The sequence below is a fragment of the Diaporthe citri genome, assembly GCF_014595645.1.
Source record: "Diaporthe citri strain NFHF-8-4 chromosome Unknown scaffold_16, whole genome shotgun sequence".
Lineage (NCBI taxonomy): Eukaryota > Fungi > Ascomycota > Sordariomycetes > Diaporthales > Diaporthaceae > Diaporthe > Diaporthe citri.
The window spans coordinates 475817-495186 of NW_025064861.1; the positions used below are offsets into that span (position 1 = coordinate 475817).

Consider the following 19370-nt stretch of genomic DNA (forward strand, 5'->3'; position numbering starts at 1 on the left):
GAATTAGGTGTGGGCGTCGGGTGTGCAAATCAGCCTTGGGGGGGTGTAAACTGCTATTTCGTGCACTAGGGGCTGTATGTACGGGTGTACCCTCCGTTTTTGCGGGTGCGAATCTCCGTATTAAAAAAAGGGTTTTTTTTTAACCCTTATATCAAGGATTGATATCATGTCACAGCATGTCACAGCATATCAGAAATGACTACATGTTAGTGACGAATAAGTCATGCCAAACACACACAAATTTATACTGTCTATTATGTCGCTATTCCATTGACTTGCTTGCAGCACCTATACGAAAACCCCACCTCCCCCTGGTAGGCAGAGGAGAGCTATGCGTCCACTTGTGCATCACAAGTTGAATTTTGTGTTGGGAATATTCCATTACTGTCGACCGCAACGCCATGTGCTATTTGTCCCCAAAAAAGTAGGTGGTATTGTGCCGCCCAAGTCCTGCCATTGCTCCAGAAGATAAACGCCGTGAAATGCATCGAAACCGCTCTAGGACTAACGCCGGCCGTATGTGTTTTTCCCCTGCTCATTCAGTGTTGATTCAACCTTACTCGTCTCCTTGTTGCGATTCGTAAATTGCCATTGCCCGCTCGATGTCCTCCAAACTGGACTTGTCCCCATAAGCATCCATCAAGACAGTCGATCTCCTCCTTCGGTCCATGTCTTGCTTCTCGAAATCGGCAGTTCGCGACAGGTATGTCTCGATCTGGTTGCGCCTATAGGCAGAGACGCCGTAGCCTGCGAGGACGCATATTAATTCCTGTACAGAACGTGTTACTTTGTTTTGTTCCGCGTCGAGTTTTGGACGAACCTATGCAAACCATTGCGAAAATCGTGGGGACCCATCGGACACCGGCTAGTCCTCGGCGAGCAGCTGTTGTTGTTGCAGCCGAGGGCATAATTGGTGGGTAAACTCGTGTTGTTGCTGAGACGGCACGTCGTGCTGCGGTTGCCAGCATTGCTGCGTGGGTTGCTGGATACGATGTGTAAGGAGATTGATGACTGAAGGTGTGGTTTGAGATATGTGGCTGCTTGTCCGACTCGGGCTTTGGCACGGATTTTTGTCTGTCTCGTGGGTTGAAGTTGAGGTGGTCTTAATGTGTGACGCGAGGCTGCTTTGGTGAAGATGCACGGCTCCTCTTTCCCAGGCGGAGAGGCAGCGTGGTTGTAGGATTCCAGACACATATTTAAGCAATTTTGGTGGCTCCATCTCCAAGGTCGGCGAGGTCGCGAGTTGCATATTGACTCGCATGATTGGCGTTGATCCTGGAGCCACAGGTTGTGTGCAGTCAGGCCACCAGAGCAACAGAACAGCACCGTCAGCCGCCGTGATGGGCCGATCTTGCCTGCAGCTCCACCCCGTGTTTCCGGATCATCCCGGCCAAGCCCCGGCAATGCACGTAATGACCCCTGGACAGCTCCGCCCAGATCCGACGGCTCGGCCTGATGGACAAAATGGACATGATCTTCAGACCACAGTTCGTACGTTGATAATGACTTTTTTGCATTAACACAGTAGCTACTTTAGAAAGACTGCATGTCCTGTGCGACCCCTCTTTTTTTGCGCTGGCCCTAGCATGCTCGTGGGTCAACGTTTCCTCTGGGCATTTTTCTTGTCCATTGGATATCTACATGAGTGGTTTGAGCTTTATTGGAATGGGCTAGTTGTCTTTCATCTATAAGCTACTGCCTTCTGCTCAAGTGCTCACGGCATGCCAATAAAGGCTGGACCGCAGCTGATGCATTGGTGTGTGAATCAATTTCGCCAGACATATCGGGCTACTCCTAAGTCAGCAGGATCTGCTGCATAAGCCACACAAGCCTTTGCACTCCCAGTCACTGCAAGGCCCACCGCCCCACCGCCCTCTTCCACATTCCCTTTACTGTTATATAGCCTGAAAAGGGTCTGTTCTTGTACAATTAAATTGCCATAATACCTTTGGTAACTATAATAGTAAGCAATGCATTGAAGACAAAGCAGGAATTATTGAACTTGAGTTATGAGCCATATACCATGGTATCATACTGAGAAAAAGCGCACGCCTGTCAGGTATCTTTCGGCAGGGGTAGGATCACGCGTTCTGGGACAATTTCACATGAGGTAAACTCTACTGGTATAGCCTCCCGTGCGCATTCTTCCCTTCGGACAGCTTTGAGCAGGACACATCTTGTAGGTTGACTCCAGCATAATAACCTTCTATATCTAGTAGGCAATTGAAGTTGCATTATAGATAGTATCTTTCCTGTCTATGCTTACAGGTTATATGTTATAGGCCTGCCAAGTCCTTAAAAGAAATACTGCGAGCTACACATATGACATGAACACCGTTCCCAAAAAGCCTCTATGATGCTTTCGAGTCTCATTAGCTCTCCGTCTGGTTATCCCTAGCTGTTTTCCAGGCTGCTCTAACAACGATCCTATCCATAGTGGCGCCCGCGCATTGGCAATCCGTATTTGCTAAAGTTGTATGTTTCATTCTGCCACCATGAGGTATGAATTGAAGCCGGCAGATGTGAGCGCCAGTCATGGTCTGCAGCTTACATGCACAGCAAATCCTGAAAAATGTCTCGCAAGACTTAGAGAGCTGGCGGAATGTCGTGCATATCATGATGGTTTCGCATCATGTTGGGTTGGCAGAAATCATTGTCATATGAAGTTTACCATCATTATCCTGCCTACGCTAATATGCGACAAGCTCCTGTGTTATGATTGGTATAGCTGGTCAGAACACTGCCATTTGCCGAGGAACGTGTTCAAGTTTGCTCCGGCAAGTCTCACTCAAAGTGGCCCGTCAGTATGCAGAAGAGTCTGATAGCATAATGGAGCACTGTTATGGCAAGCTATGCCATAGGTCGCCCTAAAAGGGCTTAGCCACTCCATGGAGGAGGTAATGGAGGCCCAGGCCATCAGTCGTGTATAACATTTTGACATCAATGATCCGCACATTTCCAGAAACAGAATCCTAGGAGAACCCCCCCCTCCTTCCCCAGCCCTCAGCTGGTAAACGTGACAACGATAACAATGATATGAATCGTAATGGGATGTTTTGAGAGGGGAGCTTGTGGGACCCTGCAGCATATACAAGGTCTTGTGGTCCTTCGCAACATTTCTGATATGATTATTTCTTTGTATAGTGTGGTATCAACAAAACAGGTGCCTCCAAGCGCAAAAGGAAAACACAGAAGACCTTTTCCAGGGCCAAGCTCTCGAGTTCAAGAAAGCGACCAACGGTACTTTTCGATTTTCACGAACTTCCGACACAATCCTTCACTCACTCCCCCTTGCGAGACCCAGCCTGTTCAGAGTCACCGCTCGAGCGTACAGGGCTGGCAATCTTGGAGAGGCCAGACGACAGAGACTTTCTGAATTTCCCGACAGAGTCTCTCGCCCGCTGGCGCTTGCCTCGTGTAGACGGAGAAACAGAAGGAGTCGAAGGAGTCAGGCCACCGCTGCTCTGCTCAACACTCTGTCTGGCGGAAGTGGTGGGTGGAATGTACTTTCCCGGGGGCGTGCCGATGGCAGGAGGTTCCCGCTGCGGCTCGGCCCCATTCTGTGTGCTGCTCGAATTACACTCCGGTGCTGTCTTGAATGATGCTGGGGATGCCAGGTCGGTATCGTCCAAGTCCGAGAACATGTTTCGCCTCCCAACGGAGATAGGGGCCACATCCACGGGTCTAGTACCGTTGTCGGGCAACGACAGCCCGCGGAACGGCCTCTGAAGACCTTTATTCCATTGTTCCTGGTTGAATTTCCAGAGCGCGACAGTTTCCTCCGGCTTCAACTCCTTCAAGATGCTGCGATATAGTTCGGTTGCTACCCTGTCTTCCTTTTCGGGTGTAAAGAATAGAGCCTCCCACCTCCTTCCTTCCCGCGCCTCGGTTTTGCGCATGGCCCGCTGCCCCTGTTCGATGGCTGATTTGGCCTTGGCTGCGCCCGTCATGTCTCTACGCTGCAAGGCCTCGCGCACAGCCTTCCAGGCGCGTCTGGACTCCCAAGGGTCTTGAGCCCCGGGGTCTTCTTCAAAAAGCTTCAGTGGCGTGGTGGGGAGATCCTGGATGGTGACGGTTTCTATCGACGCCTCCTTTGATACTTCCGCGCCGTTGTAAACCGTGAATGATTCGTTCCAATGGCCCGCGACTGTGTAAAGCGGTTCGTGTCCTGCTGCGCTGTCTCGCCCTGGCCCGAAAATCTTGGCCGACACTTCGTTCTTAGCCCCGCCACTCAGGAGAGATTTCCCACTGAATTCGACGACGGAGTAATACCCAGACGAGCAAGGGATCGTATAAGTCCCCTCAAGCTCAGGGTACGTGCCAGCAAGTCCAGCCAGGAGCCCTCTAACCTTGACATCGGGAAGTGGTATGAGGTAAGTCTCGTCACCGTGTCCTTCTAGGGTGAGCAAAGCATGGCCCAGCTGCCTGATGGTGATATTACCAAGACCGAGTGTGATTTCCTGGCGCGTAAAGCCCTCGGCGAAGACCCCATGTTGCTCGTTCCAGACGCGACAAGCCGTGACCGGTGGGTGATGGGATACCTGCTCAGAAACCAGGGTGGTTTCGCCACTGGCATCTTCCCACTTTGCAAGGAAAACTTCACCGAGAAAGGCATTCAGTGGTTTCCTCACGCCCTCCTCTTCAGACCGCCCGCCATACTGCTCTGAACATTCGGAGTCAGCTATCGAGGCAACGAGGGAGTAGTCCCAAATGGATACGGGGAGGGGTGGGTCACAGTGTGGCTATAGCCTGTCTCGAAACCTGCAGCCTGCTCAGACCTTTGAGGCCCAGGCTACAGATAGGAGAGCTTTCTTCTGGAGGGGGTAAAGATCGTATCCGAAAGCTGCTTACGGTTCTTGAGCGAGGACAGGAACCAGCGGAGGACCAACAGGGCCCTCTTTGCTGGATCCGGAGATGCCGACGGGGCGACAAACAAGGACGGCCGCTCGGCCCAGAAGGCAGGTAGCTCGACGACAGACTTCGTGTCGAGGACGAAAGGTGGCGCGGTGATATTGGACAGATCGCCCTTGATCGATGCAATGGACGCTAGGAAGTCCTTCAGTGAAGAGGAGCTCTCTGATTTGAAGCCATTCTCGCCCATCTTGCCGGCCTCGATGGACTAATGCGGGCGCTGGTCGGCTTCTGATGATATTGCGGGCTCTAGATAGACAGGAAGATTGGGTCGCCCGCGGCTATCAGGCAAAGGACGGCAAGTGAGAGTGAAAGTGAAACTAGAGCTCCTTGTCTCAGAGCTTATGACGCTGAGACCGGGGCACGGCCTGCCAAGCACGCGGACACACTCGTCGTCGGCAGGGCCAGCAAATGACCACCCTAACCCTTTTCCCGTCATCAAAAGAAGTCAGTACAACCAAGCTGTATCTGCGGACTCGAAAGGCTACCCAGTGCTTCTGTGGACATCACAGAGGAACCCATCCAGTATACAAGGAAGCCCCTGGACAAGGGCCAAATGATGAGATGAGAACCTCGGGCCGAACTATCTGTGGGCTTATACCCTTCATGCCGGGTCAATACCCCTCAATTCGTGCAGGCATGCCTACGGCCTAAAGCAGAGAAGGTCGCAATAGATGTGGACTACTTGCTCTCGACCTCGCAGCACGCTCGTCCTCAGCCCTACCTAGGTGCCCTATGAACGGTGGTAACGGTGGTGACTCGTGCTGCCGACGGTTAAATCGCGCAGTGGCCTCCCCGATGCGGAGTCCAGGTGAGAGCCGGTGCTTAGGGGAGGGTGTCCACATGCGTTATAAAATACTTGAATTTGACATAGTATACATCCAGTGCGTGCTGACTGGACCCAGACGTGCAAGGGCCTCTTCCGATCTTATCCAGCGGTCTACCAGCGCCCAAATTTAAAATGGACCGCAGGCAAACGGCCAGACTGCATAGGGTGGTACTACTGCTTGACCTCCCATTCCGGCGTGCTGGCCCTGACGCAATTTTCTCTCGGGCTCCATCCGCACTGAGCCCCCCCCCCCCCATGGGGCGGTGGGGAGAATGGTGGAGGATTTCGCGGGGTCATTGGCCGACCTGCACAGCCGAGCCACTCCCAGCCCTGGCTCGGGAGAACAACGGAAGAGCACAAGGTCACTAGGCGTGCAGGTTCCTTTTAAAGTTGAGATGATCTCTGGAGGCTTCATGGGCCCATTGCGGGCACCTGGTGCCATCCTGACGCCTTCGTGACATGGAACTCCAGGACCTGTAGACCGCACTTATCCATCGGGTGCTGGCATACGTACCCGTCCCGTCCACGCCGATGGTCAACATGCCAGGCCTCTGGCCCTCCACGCCTGTATATAATGTCTTGTCCGTGTCCCGGTAGAGCCTTTGGAGCCTCTCCTCAGACTCACTCACCTCGTTCCCAGTCGTCGGGCCTGGAGTAAAGTTCGCTTGTAATGTACTGGTTCGACCTCACACTGCTGGCCGCCCTGGCCCAGTGTACGACCGCTTCATGACCTCGGTCTGCTGGGAGCCAATATGTCGTTAGGGACAGCAACAACAGCTCGGCAGGGCCTTCAAGGAGCCGCTGGCCGAGTGGTCTACATCTCGCTGTTGACTGCTACCCATCACAATGGCCAGAGTCCGTGTGGGAGCCGGACATCGCGGCCATGAAAGACCTCAACATCTCGTACGTCCGCATCAATGAGTTCGACTGGGCCGTCTTGGAGCCGGAGGAAGGCATGTACGACTGCTCTCTGCTTGATAAAACAATTGAGCTCCTGGGACGGTACGATTTGAAGGCCGTCATTGGCACACCAACCGCCTCCCCTCCGGAATGGCTTGTCAACAACTACCCGAGTACCATGTTCGTCGACGTCACCAACACCACCTATACCTTCGGCTCTCGCAGATACTACAGCTTCAGTTCATTTTCGTATCGCGAGCTGAGCCAGAACATCACGCATGCTCTTGCCAAACGCTACGGGCGCAATCCGACGGTCGTGGCATGGCAGCTGGACAACGAGTTTGGGTGTCACGGCACGGTGCGGACGTACGACCCAGATGCTGTTAAGCGTTTTAGGACCTGCTGTGTATGGAAAACAAAACGTTACCCCCCCCTGTCGTCTTGGTCAGCTGTCCCCCCCCGCACCAAAATTTGGCTGTGGAAGCGAAATACGCACTAAGATTACCAAGGACACCCTTATTAATATCATTATGCACCCAATTTAGCAAAAAAGAGGTTATCATAACCCCATTTTGCATATATCTTTAAAATAATTAAGAATAGCAGAATTAACTTAAGCCCATTATATTAAGGGGCATATGCTTTATTAACCCTAACCTAAGGTAATTATAACTTATTTAAATTAATTAATAACTTATTTTAACAACCCTTAAGAAGCAAAAGCCTAGCTATTGCAACTATATACTTATTTATAACGTTAAGTTATTTACTTTATTAATAAAATATATATTAATTAATTAATAACATTATTATATATAAAGAAGCCAATAGCGAAGATAAAGGCTGTTATTATTGCAAAATAAAAGCTAGCAGCCTAATTAAAGCCCTCTTAAAATAAGCAAACGGCTACTTAACATATTGCTTAACATGCCGCTAAGAATGTTAAGGAGGTTACCTTTAAAGACATTCTTAATAAAAATAACGCTTTAAGCAGCTTAAATAAAGCTAAGGGTGCCCATACTAATTAAGAAATATTAAATATATTTAAATTATTATTATTAACTAATAATATTAAGGGTAATAATATTAAGGAGCTAAAAAGCTATCCTTTATTAAGAAAGTTATTAAGGAAAGCATTTTTAATATTATATATAAAAATTACTAATATAAAGGCTTTTTTAATGCCGTTAATAAAGTAATAAAGCTTTAAGTTTAATAATAATAAATATAAAGCTTTTAATATTAATTTATTACTTAATAAGCTTTTTTTTAAAATAAAGAATTAAGTTAAGGCTAAGCTTATTAATATAAGGGATATAATAATTAAGCTATTATAAATCTTATTTAAGGTAGGTTGTTAGCTATAAATAAGAATATTCCTAGTTTAGTTAGGTATGGCAAGGAAAAATAAAAGGCATCCTAAGGGAGAATTTCTTAGCAATAAGATTATAAAGATATTTTTATTAAGCAAGGGTCTTTATTATCTTATAATTATATATACTTATAAAGTAATATTCTTAGTAATATAAATAACGCTCTATGGCATTATAATATTAAAGCAATTAAGTATTAAGATTTTTAAGCCTTCTTTATTAATAAGGTTAATGCCTAGCCTAGCAAATAGTTTGCTAATAGCTAAGCGCTTAAAAAGTATCTTTTTAATAAAAAAGTTATCATTATCTTAAAGCTCTTAGGAAGGGTTAATTATTGCTTATATAGTAATTATAATAAATGGTAATTAATTACTTATTTTTAAGGCTTATAAAAAGCTAATATAAATATAATAATGCTTTAAGGGTCCTTATTATAAGGTTAATTATTGTTATTGCAATAAGGGGAACTTTTTATAATAATAATGCTATATTAAGAAAAATGGCATGTATATAAATATTATTAACGTTAATTTAAATTTATAAGTATAAGTAATAATTAATAGTAAGGTTGCCGTTTAAGGGCCTTTAAAAGAGCTTTTTATTAAGTAAATAAATGCTGTTAAAGCTAATAAAAGTAATAAGAAACTTAGTAATAATGGTATTAGCCTTATATATAAGCAAAAGAAGCCTAAAAAGGGCAATAAGCAAAAGGAAAGTAGTATTAATATAATGGTTAACCCATTAATTAATTTTCACGCCCTTGGCTTTGCATATAGGCACTTAGCAATGCCGCCGTCGGCGCTATTAGCGCCTTTATCGGCATACCTATTAAGGGGCTTTAAAGGGCTGCCAATACTACCAACGCTAGCAGCTTTTCGCCTAGGCAGCCCTATACGCTATTATTAACTACTTATGCTTTCATTATTGCTGCCATAAGTACTTAATAATTAAAAGGCTCTTAGCAAAGACTTTATATTTAAGGCCCTATAAAAGCATTTTTATATATTAATAAAGAAAAGGTAATTAATAAAGTTGCAAAAGATTATAAAGCATAAGGGCGTTAATCTCTAAGCTTTGTACTTAAAGGAGGATATTTAATTTAATAAAAAGGGCTTAAATAATATTAAATTAATTAAAAGGCTTATAAAGCCGTACTTAAAGAAGAAAAAGGACTTCTTTAGGCTTTTTAAGAATAATAAGGAGGAAGAAGACTTGCTGTCGTTATTAGCGTTAATATAGGATGAAAATCATAATTTTTAATAAGCGAAAAGCCCCTTAATATTAATTAGTAATGTATTAATATTAAAAAGTAAATTTAAGGCGTTTTTTAATGGATTTTAAGCGTTTAATTAACGTTATTTGCGAAAGAGTAGTATAGTTAGCAAAATAGTTAATAAAGTAATTATATGTAAAAAAAAAATATTTTTTTAAATATTTAAAAAGTTAATTAAGAAAATTAAGTATATTCCTTATAATAAATTATTAAATATCTTTCTTTAATTATTTTATTAACATTTTTTTTTTGCCAACTTGCCTATTATTAAAAAACTTGCTATAAATAACCTTATTGCAATACTCTTTTCTTTTTACTAATATTGCTTTTTTTACCCTTCTTTTAATTATATGGTATCTTTATTACCCTTTATTGCTATTACTACCCTTAAATCTCTTCTTTAATATATATATATAGCGGAAATATCCCTTAATTGCCTTTATATACCAACCAACCTTTAAAGTGCTTAAGTATAAAAAACTTATAAATTTCTTATTATTATTATAGTTATTTATCTTATATTAATATTAATAATAAATATACTTTTTTAAATCCTTAAAATACGCCTTAATTAAGTTAAAATTAAGGGAATACGGCGGTAAATATATTACTTAAATACCCCTTGCCTTAATAGCTATATAAATAACGTAATTATAATGCTATAAGGTATTATTTATTATAAGGATTAATTAAGAGCTTAAATAAGCATTTATTTAAAGGAAAACCTTTTTAAGAAGCTATATTAAAAAGAACTTCTTTATTATATGCTCCTTATATATTATAACGTTAAGAAGATTGCTAATTATAATTGCTAATAGTAAATAAAAGCAAGCGCCTTATTTAAAAAGACTCTTAACTTAAGAAGTATACCTTAATAATGCCCAGCCTATTTTTCTTATATTATTACGCTTATTAAGTCTTAATTTATTATAAAAGATAAATATCTTAATAATATGCCATAGCTTAAAGATTTTAAAAAGATAATAGCTTTAAAGGTCCTTATTGCATTGCTAAGCCAATATATATACCCATTTATTAATTTAATTATATGCCTTAAGGGCCTTTGCAATAATTAATATAATAATATTAATTTAATATACCTTTATAAAAAAGCATTGCATTTTATTAAAATATATATTTAACTTATTAAAAAGAAGATCTTTAAGCTTTTATATAGCGATAATTAGGCATTAATAATGCTTAAAGGGCTTGCTATGCTAAAAAATATTACGTACTTTTAAAGCCCATTACTTTAGTTTAACAGCATTTAACGGCATTAATAAGGGCATGTTAAGGGCTATAATATTCATTATTATAACCCTCTTTTAATATCATTAAATCATTATTTTACTATAGCGAAATTTAGCTTGCAGCTACTTATTTAATAGCGATAAGTTTAAGCATAAATAAAACTGCAATATCTGCAGTTATATAAAGGTTAGCTGCATTATCACAGCCTCTCTTTTGCTAAATTAGGTATGCAGCGATAATAACGAGGTTATCCTTGGTAATCTTGGTGCATATTTCGCTTCCACAGCTAAATTTTAGTGCGGGGGGGGACAGCTAACCAAGACGACAGGGGGGGGGTAACGTTTTGTTTTCCACACACAGTGGCTGCAAAACAAGTATGGAACGGTCGACGCCATGAATGCCGCTCAGGCCGGGGTCTTTTGGTCGAACCAATACCATTCATTCGACGACGTCTTGCCGCCCTATCTCAAGGTATACACAACTAACGAGCTGGAGACACTCGACTTTTACACATTCTCGTCGGACATGGTTGTTGGGTTCGCCAAGGAACAGGCACAAATCCTCCGGGAACATGCCCCAGATCAAGCCATCACAACCAACTTCATGATGCAGTTCACCGACTTTGATCATTACAAGTTCGCCAAGGAGGTCGGCGTCGATGTTACTACGTTTGATCAGTACGCTCTTGCTGGCCCTAGTCAATATTCATGGCTGTCGAGCCAAGACCTCTTCGACACACTCCGCACGGGGCTTCCAGACTACCAGGCCTTGCACCATGCTCTGTACAGGGGCATCGCGGGCGCTGCATACGGTGAGACCCAAGGACCTTTTGGAGTGATGGAGATGGAGCCTGGAGTACTAAACTGGAATTCGGCGCGCGTGTCGCCGTGGGACGGCATGGTCCGCCTGTGGACTCTTGAGACATTCGCCGCGTCGGGCGATATCGTCGACTACTTCCGCTGGCGCCAGGTGCCATATGCACAGGAACAAACCCTCTCTGGTCTTCATATTTCAGACGGAAGCCAGGACGAGGGCTATTTCCAAGTGCAAGATGTTGCGGCGAATGACCTTCCGATCCTACGTCAGGAATTCGGGGCAAACAGCACACATGAGCCTCAGGGTGACGTGGCCGTGGTCTACGACTATGCGTCTATGTGGACCTGGGCTATTGAACCACTTGAGCATACAGTGGAAGCTGGGACGTCAAGTCTTCGTCCTACACAGACACGGGGCTGAATTACGCAGAACATAGCGTATGCTTTCTACTCGGCTCTGCGACGGCTCGGCTTGTCCATCGACGTCATCGGGCCAGAGCAGAGCCTGTGTCAGGGAGTTCTGCAATAAGAGGGTTGTATTTGGTTTCTGGTTGTGGTTTTGTTTAAGTTTATGCCGAAGGGCTAAGGGGCTAAGAACTACCTATTAATGCCCATAAAGGGTTTATATAATGCTCCTTCCTTATAATTTACCCCTTTTAAAAAATAATGGCGTTTTTATAGCTAATAAATAATTTTAAAAGGTGCATTTAATAAATTAATTATTTTATATTTTATCTTTTAAGTAAAGCATTAAGCTTAAATTATCTTTATTTTCCTTAACATGCTTTACTAATAAGTAGCATATATTAATAAGTAACGCACTTTTACAACTTTTGCCAACTTTAATTAATCTTAGCACTTACTTAATGTAAATATTTTAATTAAATTTAATATTAATTAGTGCCAATTATAATTAAATCCTTATTTTTAATTAATTTTATTAATTTAAAAGTGTTAATATAATTATAATATTAATTTAAACTAATTAACTTTTAATGGAAAACATGTATTTAACATTATTTAATGTTAACTATACCCTTAAAAATATAATTCGCTATAAATTAATAAAATAGCTATATTTATATTAATTAATGCTAATTAAGCTAAATTTATTATAATATAATTAAAATTTAATTAACTAAACCCTTTTTTATCTTTTTTATAAGTTCTTATATTATGTTTAATTTTATTGTAATTATTATAGCATTTTTTAATTAATTTATTGCAAACTAACTTTTTTATTTTATTACTTATTTTATTAGCTAATTACTTTACCTTTTATTTCTCTTAAATAAAAGCTTAAATTTCCTTAATTATAAGTACTTCTTTAAGCTATACTTAAATTCTTTTAGCTCTTTAATATTTAATGAGTATTATATTAATATTTTAAAATATATAAATTTATTTACTTATTATAATAAGTAAGTATATTATTATTTATATACTTTTTGTTAATTAATTAATAACCTTTATAATTAATATAAGAAAGCTTTCTTAATAAGTAAAGATTTTATTCTTAATAAAACTTAATTATTAAATAATTTATTAAGCATTTAATAATATTTAAAACTTTTATTTTTAAAATAAAATAAAAAGGGATTATATTAAAGTTTATAAGTAAATATTAAGCTTAAAAATTATAAAATTAAGGTTTTAAAAAGAAATTTTAACTTTTTTAAATATAAATTTAATATTTTTTATTATAAAAATCTTATTATAAGCTATCTTAAATATAAGAAAAAACTTAAATTTAATAATATAATTAATAAAGGCTTAAATAAAAAGGTTAATTTTATTATTAAATATATATTTTAAAGATAAATATAATGTAATATTTAATAATTAAAATAAGTAAAATAAATATAATAATATATTAATAATAATAATTTTATTATTTTTATAATATTAATTAAACTTAATTAATATATAACTTTTATAATTATTTATAATTAATATTTAATAATTAGCATTTTTCTTTAGCTTAATATATTTATTAAAATATTAAATTTATTTTAAATTAATTTTATTATTTATTTATTTATTAAAAATAAGCTTAATAATTTAATTATTTAAAAACCTTAATTTTATTACTTAATTAATAAAATAATAAGCATTTTAAATAATTATAAATAATAAAATTTATAATTTATTTATATTAATATATTTAATAATAATTACTTATTTTTAATTATTAAGCTAAATTAATTTAATCTTTTTATATTTATTAATATATATAATAATTATTAATAAGGTAATTATATTTATTATAAAGTTAATTTTATTTAAATTATAAAGATTATTATTAATAATTTAATATTTAATTATTATATTATAAAATAATTTAAATTAATTCTTAATAATTTTTAAATCTTTATAAAGAGCTTTTTAATAATTATAAAAATAATTAAACTTAATTTTAAGGCTAAATTATTAATTTATAAAGTATTAAGCTTAATGCTTATTAATAAGTTTAATATTTTATAATATTAATAAAAAGTTAACTATATTTTTATATTAAAAAGTTATAAGGGGAATTCTTAAATATTTTAATTAATAATATATTAAATAAATATTTATTTTTTAATTTAATTAAGTTTATATATATTAATATATAATTATTTATAAAAGCATTATTAATTTATTTTATAATAAAGTATAATTTTAAAAATATTAAAGATTTATATAATTTTATATAACTTAAAAGGTTTAATATATTTTTCTTAAAAGTATTTAATTACTTAAGTAATTAAAAGTATTTTATTTTTTTTAAAAGGTTTTAATATTATAATTATTAATTTTTAATGCATTAAATATTTAAATAAGTAGATAAATAAGAAATTAATATAAAAAGTATTAATGTAATTTTTATTAAAAAATAATCCCTTTATTAAAACTTAATTACTTTTATTTAAGTTATAATTATTTATATTACTTTAAATTAAGTAAATTAATTAAAAATAAAGATTTAATTATAATTAGTATTAATTAATATTAAATTTAATTAAATTATTTATATTAAGTAAGTGTTAAGGTTAATTAAAGTTAGTGAAAGTTGCAAAAGTACGCTACTTATTAATATACGTTACTTACTAGTAAACCACGTTATAATTTTTATTTTTATTCTTTAAAGCATTAAAGTTATTTTAAGATTTATTTTATAATTTATTATATTCCTTATAATTAATTATTTTTATATTTTTATTTAATTTAAAGTTATTTATAAAAGCTTTTAGTTTAAAAATATATTTATTATTAAATAATTTAATAATAATATTTATAATATTTTAAATAATAAGAAAAATATTAAATTATTTATAATTATTTTAATAAATAAAGTATAATAATTATTTTTTAAAGTATTAATTTATTTATTTTTCTTAATTAATTAATTTTTTAAGTTAATAATATATATAATATTAAAATTAAATTATATTTAAAGTAACTTTTATTAAAACTTTAATTTAATATTTTTTAATTATAATTTTATAATTTAAGCTTATTATTTATTAACTTTAATAATAAATTTAATATTTTTTATTTTATATTACTTATATTTTTATTATTTTATTAAAGGTAAGAATGCTATTAATAAAGAATATAAATTAATATTAATATATTTTATTATAAATAAGGAAAGTAATATAAATTAAACAGTTATTGCATTTTTAATTATAAATATAATAAGTTATAAAAATATATTAAACTTTATTTTCTTTAAGTTATATTATAAATTTATTATAAATATTATATTAAATTTTTTTTAATTAATTTTTTTTAATAAATTATATTTTTAAATTTAAAATAATATAATATAAATATTAAAATTATTATTAAAGAAGTAATTATTAAGAAAAGGTAGTTTTTTAAGTAAGTTTTTTTTAATTTTATTATATATAAATTTAATAGCTTTACTGTTTTTATTAAAATTGTTTTTATTTAAGGATTTTTTAAATTTAAATTAAAATTTAGCTTAAGAAAAAGAAATATTATAACTTATTATATTAAATAAATATTATAAAGAATATAATAAAGTTAAGACTTTTTTAATTAATTAGTTTATTTTTATATTTATATAAAAAAAGTATTAATTAAATTTTTTATTAATAATATTTTATAATTTATTATAAATATATATTTATTACTTATATTTCTTCTTTTTATACCTTTTAATAAATTATAAAAGTTTTTTATTATATTTTTATTTTTATATTAAGTAAATAAGAGTAAAGAAATTTATAATTTTATTAAATTTATTAATTTTAATATTATTAAAATTAAGAATTATTTATAATATAATATATAAGTTTCTTATATATAATACTTATTAAGCTAATTTAATTATTTTAATATATAATATTATTAATATTTTTAATTTAAGGCTTTAAATTTTAAAAAAGATTTATAGCTTTATATTTTACTTTAAATTTATATTATTTAAGTTTATTTTTAAATAGCTTTTTACTTTTATTTTTTATTATTATTATTATTAATAATAAGCTTAAATTATAAGGCTATTTTAAATATATCTTTTATTAAATAAAAATAAATAAAAAAATAAAAAAGAAGAAAGAATTTATAATTCTTAAGAAAAAATTAAAATTATGCTTTAAGTAATATTATATTTATTTTATTTTTTTATGTAAAGGTTTTAAGTAAATATTATTATAAGTTATTAATAATAGTTATTAATAGTAATTATTAATAATAATTATTATATTAAGTTTATAATAAATAGTTATTTATAAGTGAATTTATTAAATAATAATTATGCATTAAGTTTTAATTATAGCAAGGTTATTTATTTTTAAAGTTTAAGTTTTAATTTAATATATTTAATAAAATATTTTATATTCTTTAATTTTAAGTATTATTAATTAATTATATGCTTTATATAATTTTGAATTTAAATAAGTTTAATTTAAGGTATATTTTAATTAAATAAATTTAAAGAGTATAATTTAAAGTAATTAATAAAAATAATATTATACTTTAGCTTTTATATATATAAAAAGTTAAATTAGTATATAAAATAATTAATTCTTTTTATAATTTTAAAAGGGCTTATATATTATGGCTTATATTTATAGTTAATATTTTATAAAATTTTATATTTTTTATATAATTAAAGTAATACTTATACTTTATATTTAAAAATTATATAAAATATTATTTATTAAAGTATGCTTTTATTATTATTATTATAAATATTAAGGCGTTATATATATAAATATAGCTTTAAGGAAAATTTAATAATTAATAAAGTACTTAATTTATAATAATATTTAAGATATTATTTAAGGTAAAGCCTTTAATAATTTTATTTAAGGAAGTCTTAATTACTTAAGATTTATTATAACTATCCAACTAGCTTAGCGTACTAAGCCGATGCTGCTATGGGAGTTTATAAAAGTGCGCCTAAAAGAGTTGCGAAAAAGACGCAGCGAACACTTAGCTACTCATCCTTAATTATAACAACCTTATTTAGATAAGTAATAATAGGAGCCGAAGACTTTATATTAAAGGTCTTAAAGATATCGCTATTATCCTTAGTATAAATAGACTTATTGCAAACTTAGTGCGGGTTATTAAAAAGGCATAACTTGCAATAAATATGGTTAAGGAGAACGCGGTTTTCTGCAACCTTATCGCGAATTTCTTTAATAGCATTAAGAACCTTTTAAAGGTTTGGTTTATTAATACTCTTGGAAGTCATGAAGGGCTTGCAAATAGCAGCCTAAAACGTCTTAGCAATTACGAACTTTGCCTTACCGGATTTAAACTTATTAATTATATATAAATACTTATTAAGAAAAAAATAATGGTAATTATTTAGCTATAAATATTAATTAAGATTATGAAAATAAAGCAAAGAATACTTATAAAGATTATAATGCTAGCAGCGTTATTAAAGCTTTTAATTTTAAAAGTTAAGCGTAAGATGCAAATAATATTAAAAAAAGCTGTATTAATTTTAAGGGTATGGGCTTTAATATAAATTTATAAAGAAGTTAAAAATAAATTATAAAAAGGTATTAAAGGGATTTTATAATAATATAATTTGCTTAATAATTTCCCTTATAATATTAATAGCAATTCTTTGCTTTTCCTTTTATTTAAATAATTAATAGTAAGATTATAAAAGGAATATAATAGAATTATAAAGATATACTTATAGCTTAAATATAAGAAGTTATAATAAAATAGCTATAATTAGCATAATATTTAATATAAATATAGTAAAAATAAATATTATTTAAAATGCAACCTTAAATAATAATAATAATAAAGAAATAGCTAAAGATTATAATAAACTTATTAAGAACTTATTTTAATATTTTAAAAGTTTAAGTATAAGTTAAGATATAATTAAGCTTAGTTATATTTATAAATATTACCTTAAAGGCTTTAAGAAAGGTTATAATAAAGTTATTAATAATGCTTTTTATAATAGCTAAGGTAATGCCCTTAAAGCTAAATTTCTTAAAAGTTATAATATTAATATAACAATACTTTTAAGAAAACGTTAAAACCTTTTAAAAATTATTATTATTATTATTAATTCTATTAAAAAACTTAATAAGGTTGCTAAAAGTTATAAAATAAAGGCGGAAATATTAATTTAAAGCCTTAGCTATATTTTTAATATTATTTAATATAATAAAAATTATAAATAAATTATAAAGATAATAATAAAGGTATAAAGCTAAGAATTATTAAAGAAAGGTTATAAAGAAATTATAACGCTACCATAAAGTACTTAAGTACTTTATAAGATTACTAATAGCTAAGAACTTATTTAAAGAATAATATATTATTAAAAAAAGAAGGAAGAAAAATAAATAAGGGGTTATAATTATTTATACTTCTTAACTTAAATTTTATTACTTATATAAATGGTTTTTTACCATCTTTTTATTTAAGAAATAATAAATAAATAAATTAAAAACCTTGCAAAAGAGTTATAAAGTAAAAGGAAAAATTTCCCTTCCTAAGGATTTTTAAGTATAGGTATAAAGCTTATATTACTTAATATAGCGTAGATAAGTAGTTACATTATTGTAAAGAGGTTGCAGCATAAGGGTTTTTTTTAATTATTTAGCATAGTTTTTCTTTATAAATAAATTAATAAAAAGATTATATATTAAATAGTTTTTAGCTAATAATAGCTTAAAATAATATAAATAAATTATTATTATTATTATTATTAAGATTTATTATTATAATATTTAAATTATATTTATAGCAAAGTATTTAATTATTTTTATAAATTATTAAGGCTATAAATAAAATAGCAAAACATAAATTTAATACTTTATATTATTTTTTTTAATTAACTATTAATTTATAAATAATATATAATTATATAAAGCAGCTTTATTTTAAATAATTTTTATATTAATAATTAAATATTTAATAAGAATTTAAAGTTTTAATTTAAAAGGATAACTTTTAAATAGCCTTAATTATTTTAAAGTAAATATTATAATAAAAAGAAGGCTTATTTTATAACTTTTTATATTAATTTTTTAAGCATTAGCAATAAATTCTTTAAGAATTTATAAATTATTAAGAGGATATAATTATAGCTTTTTATTAAAGGAAATTTAAGGATAAAGTTTATTATAATTTAATAATATAAATATAATAAGTTAAGTAATAATTATAAGCTTTTATAAGCTTTATATTTTTTAATATTAAAAATTTAATAATTAAAATAGCAATAAGTAAATTTATATAACTTAAAATATAATTTTTTAATATAAAAAAGTTAAAAAGATTTATTAAATTAAGCATAATTATAATAGCTATTAATATTAATAAATTTTAAGATTTTAATTATATATAATTAAAAAATATAAAAATAAAGAATTTTATCTTTATTTAATATTTTTTAAATAAAGTTAAAATAAATTTTAAATAAAAGGATAGCTTTATTTTTATAAAAAGCATTATTTTATTATATTATATTTAAAATTTTTACTTATTAAGGGTTTATTTAATAACTATTTTAAAGGCAT

At 32.1% G+C, this 19370-nt stretch overlaps 4 protein-coding genes across 4 annotated transcripts; 2 read left to right on the forward strand and 2 right to left on the reverse strand.

The window, feature by feature from the left end:
- Window positions 1–556: 556 nt before the first annotated feature.
- On the reverse strand, window positions 557–833 carry INS49_005310 (uncharacterized protein; the record flags this gene model as incomplete). The annotated part of the gene is made up of 2 exons (XM_043166091.1): window positions 557–747; window positions 821–833. The coding sequence occupies 2 exons, from the start codon at window positions 831–833 to the stop codon at window positions 557–559; spliced, it is 204 nt and encodes a 67-aa protein (XP_043017350.1).
- Window positions 834–3281: 2448 nt separating this feature from the next.
- INS49_005311 (uncharacterized protein) lies at window positions 3282–5101 on the reverse strand (the record flags this gene model as incomplete). The annotated part of the gene is made up of 2 exons (XM_043166092.1): window positions 3282–4681; window positions 4852–5101. 2 exons carry the CDS (start codon window positions 5099–5101, stop codon window positions 3282–3284), a joined length of 1650 nt encoding a protein of 549 aa, XP_043017351.1.
- Window positions 5102–6623: 1522 nt separating this feature from the next.
- Window positions 6624–7601, forward strand: INS49_005312 (uncharacterized protein; the record flags this gene model as incomplete). Its single annotated transcript, XM_043166093.1, has 2 exons — window positions 6624–7029; window positions 7588–7601. The coding sequence occupies 2 exons, from the start codon at window positions 6624–6626 to the stop codon at window positions 7599–7601; spliced, it is 420 nt and encodes a 139-aa protein (XP_043017352.1).
- A 3329-nt stretch (window positions 7602–10930) lies between these two features.
- Window positions 10931–11881, forward strand: INS49_005313 (uncharacterized protein; the record flags this gene model as incomplete). The annotated part of the gene is made up of 2 exons (XM_043166094.1): window positions 10931–11725; window positions 11783–11881. 2 exons carry the CDS (start codon window positions 10931–10933, stop codon window positions 11879–11881), a joined length of 894 nt encoding a protein of 297 aa, XP_043017353.1.
- Window positions 11882–19370: the final 7489 nt, after the last annotated feature.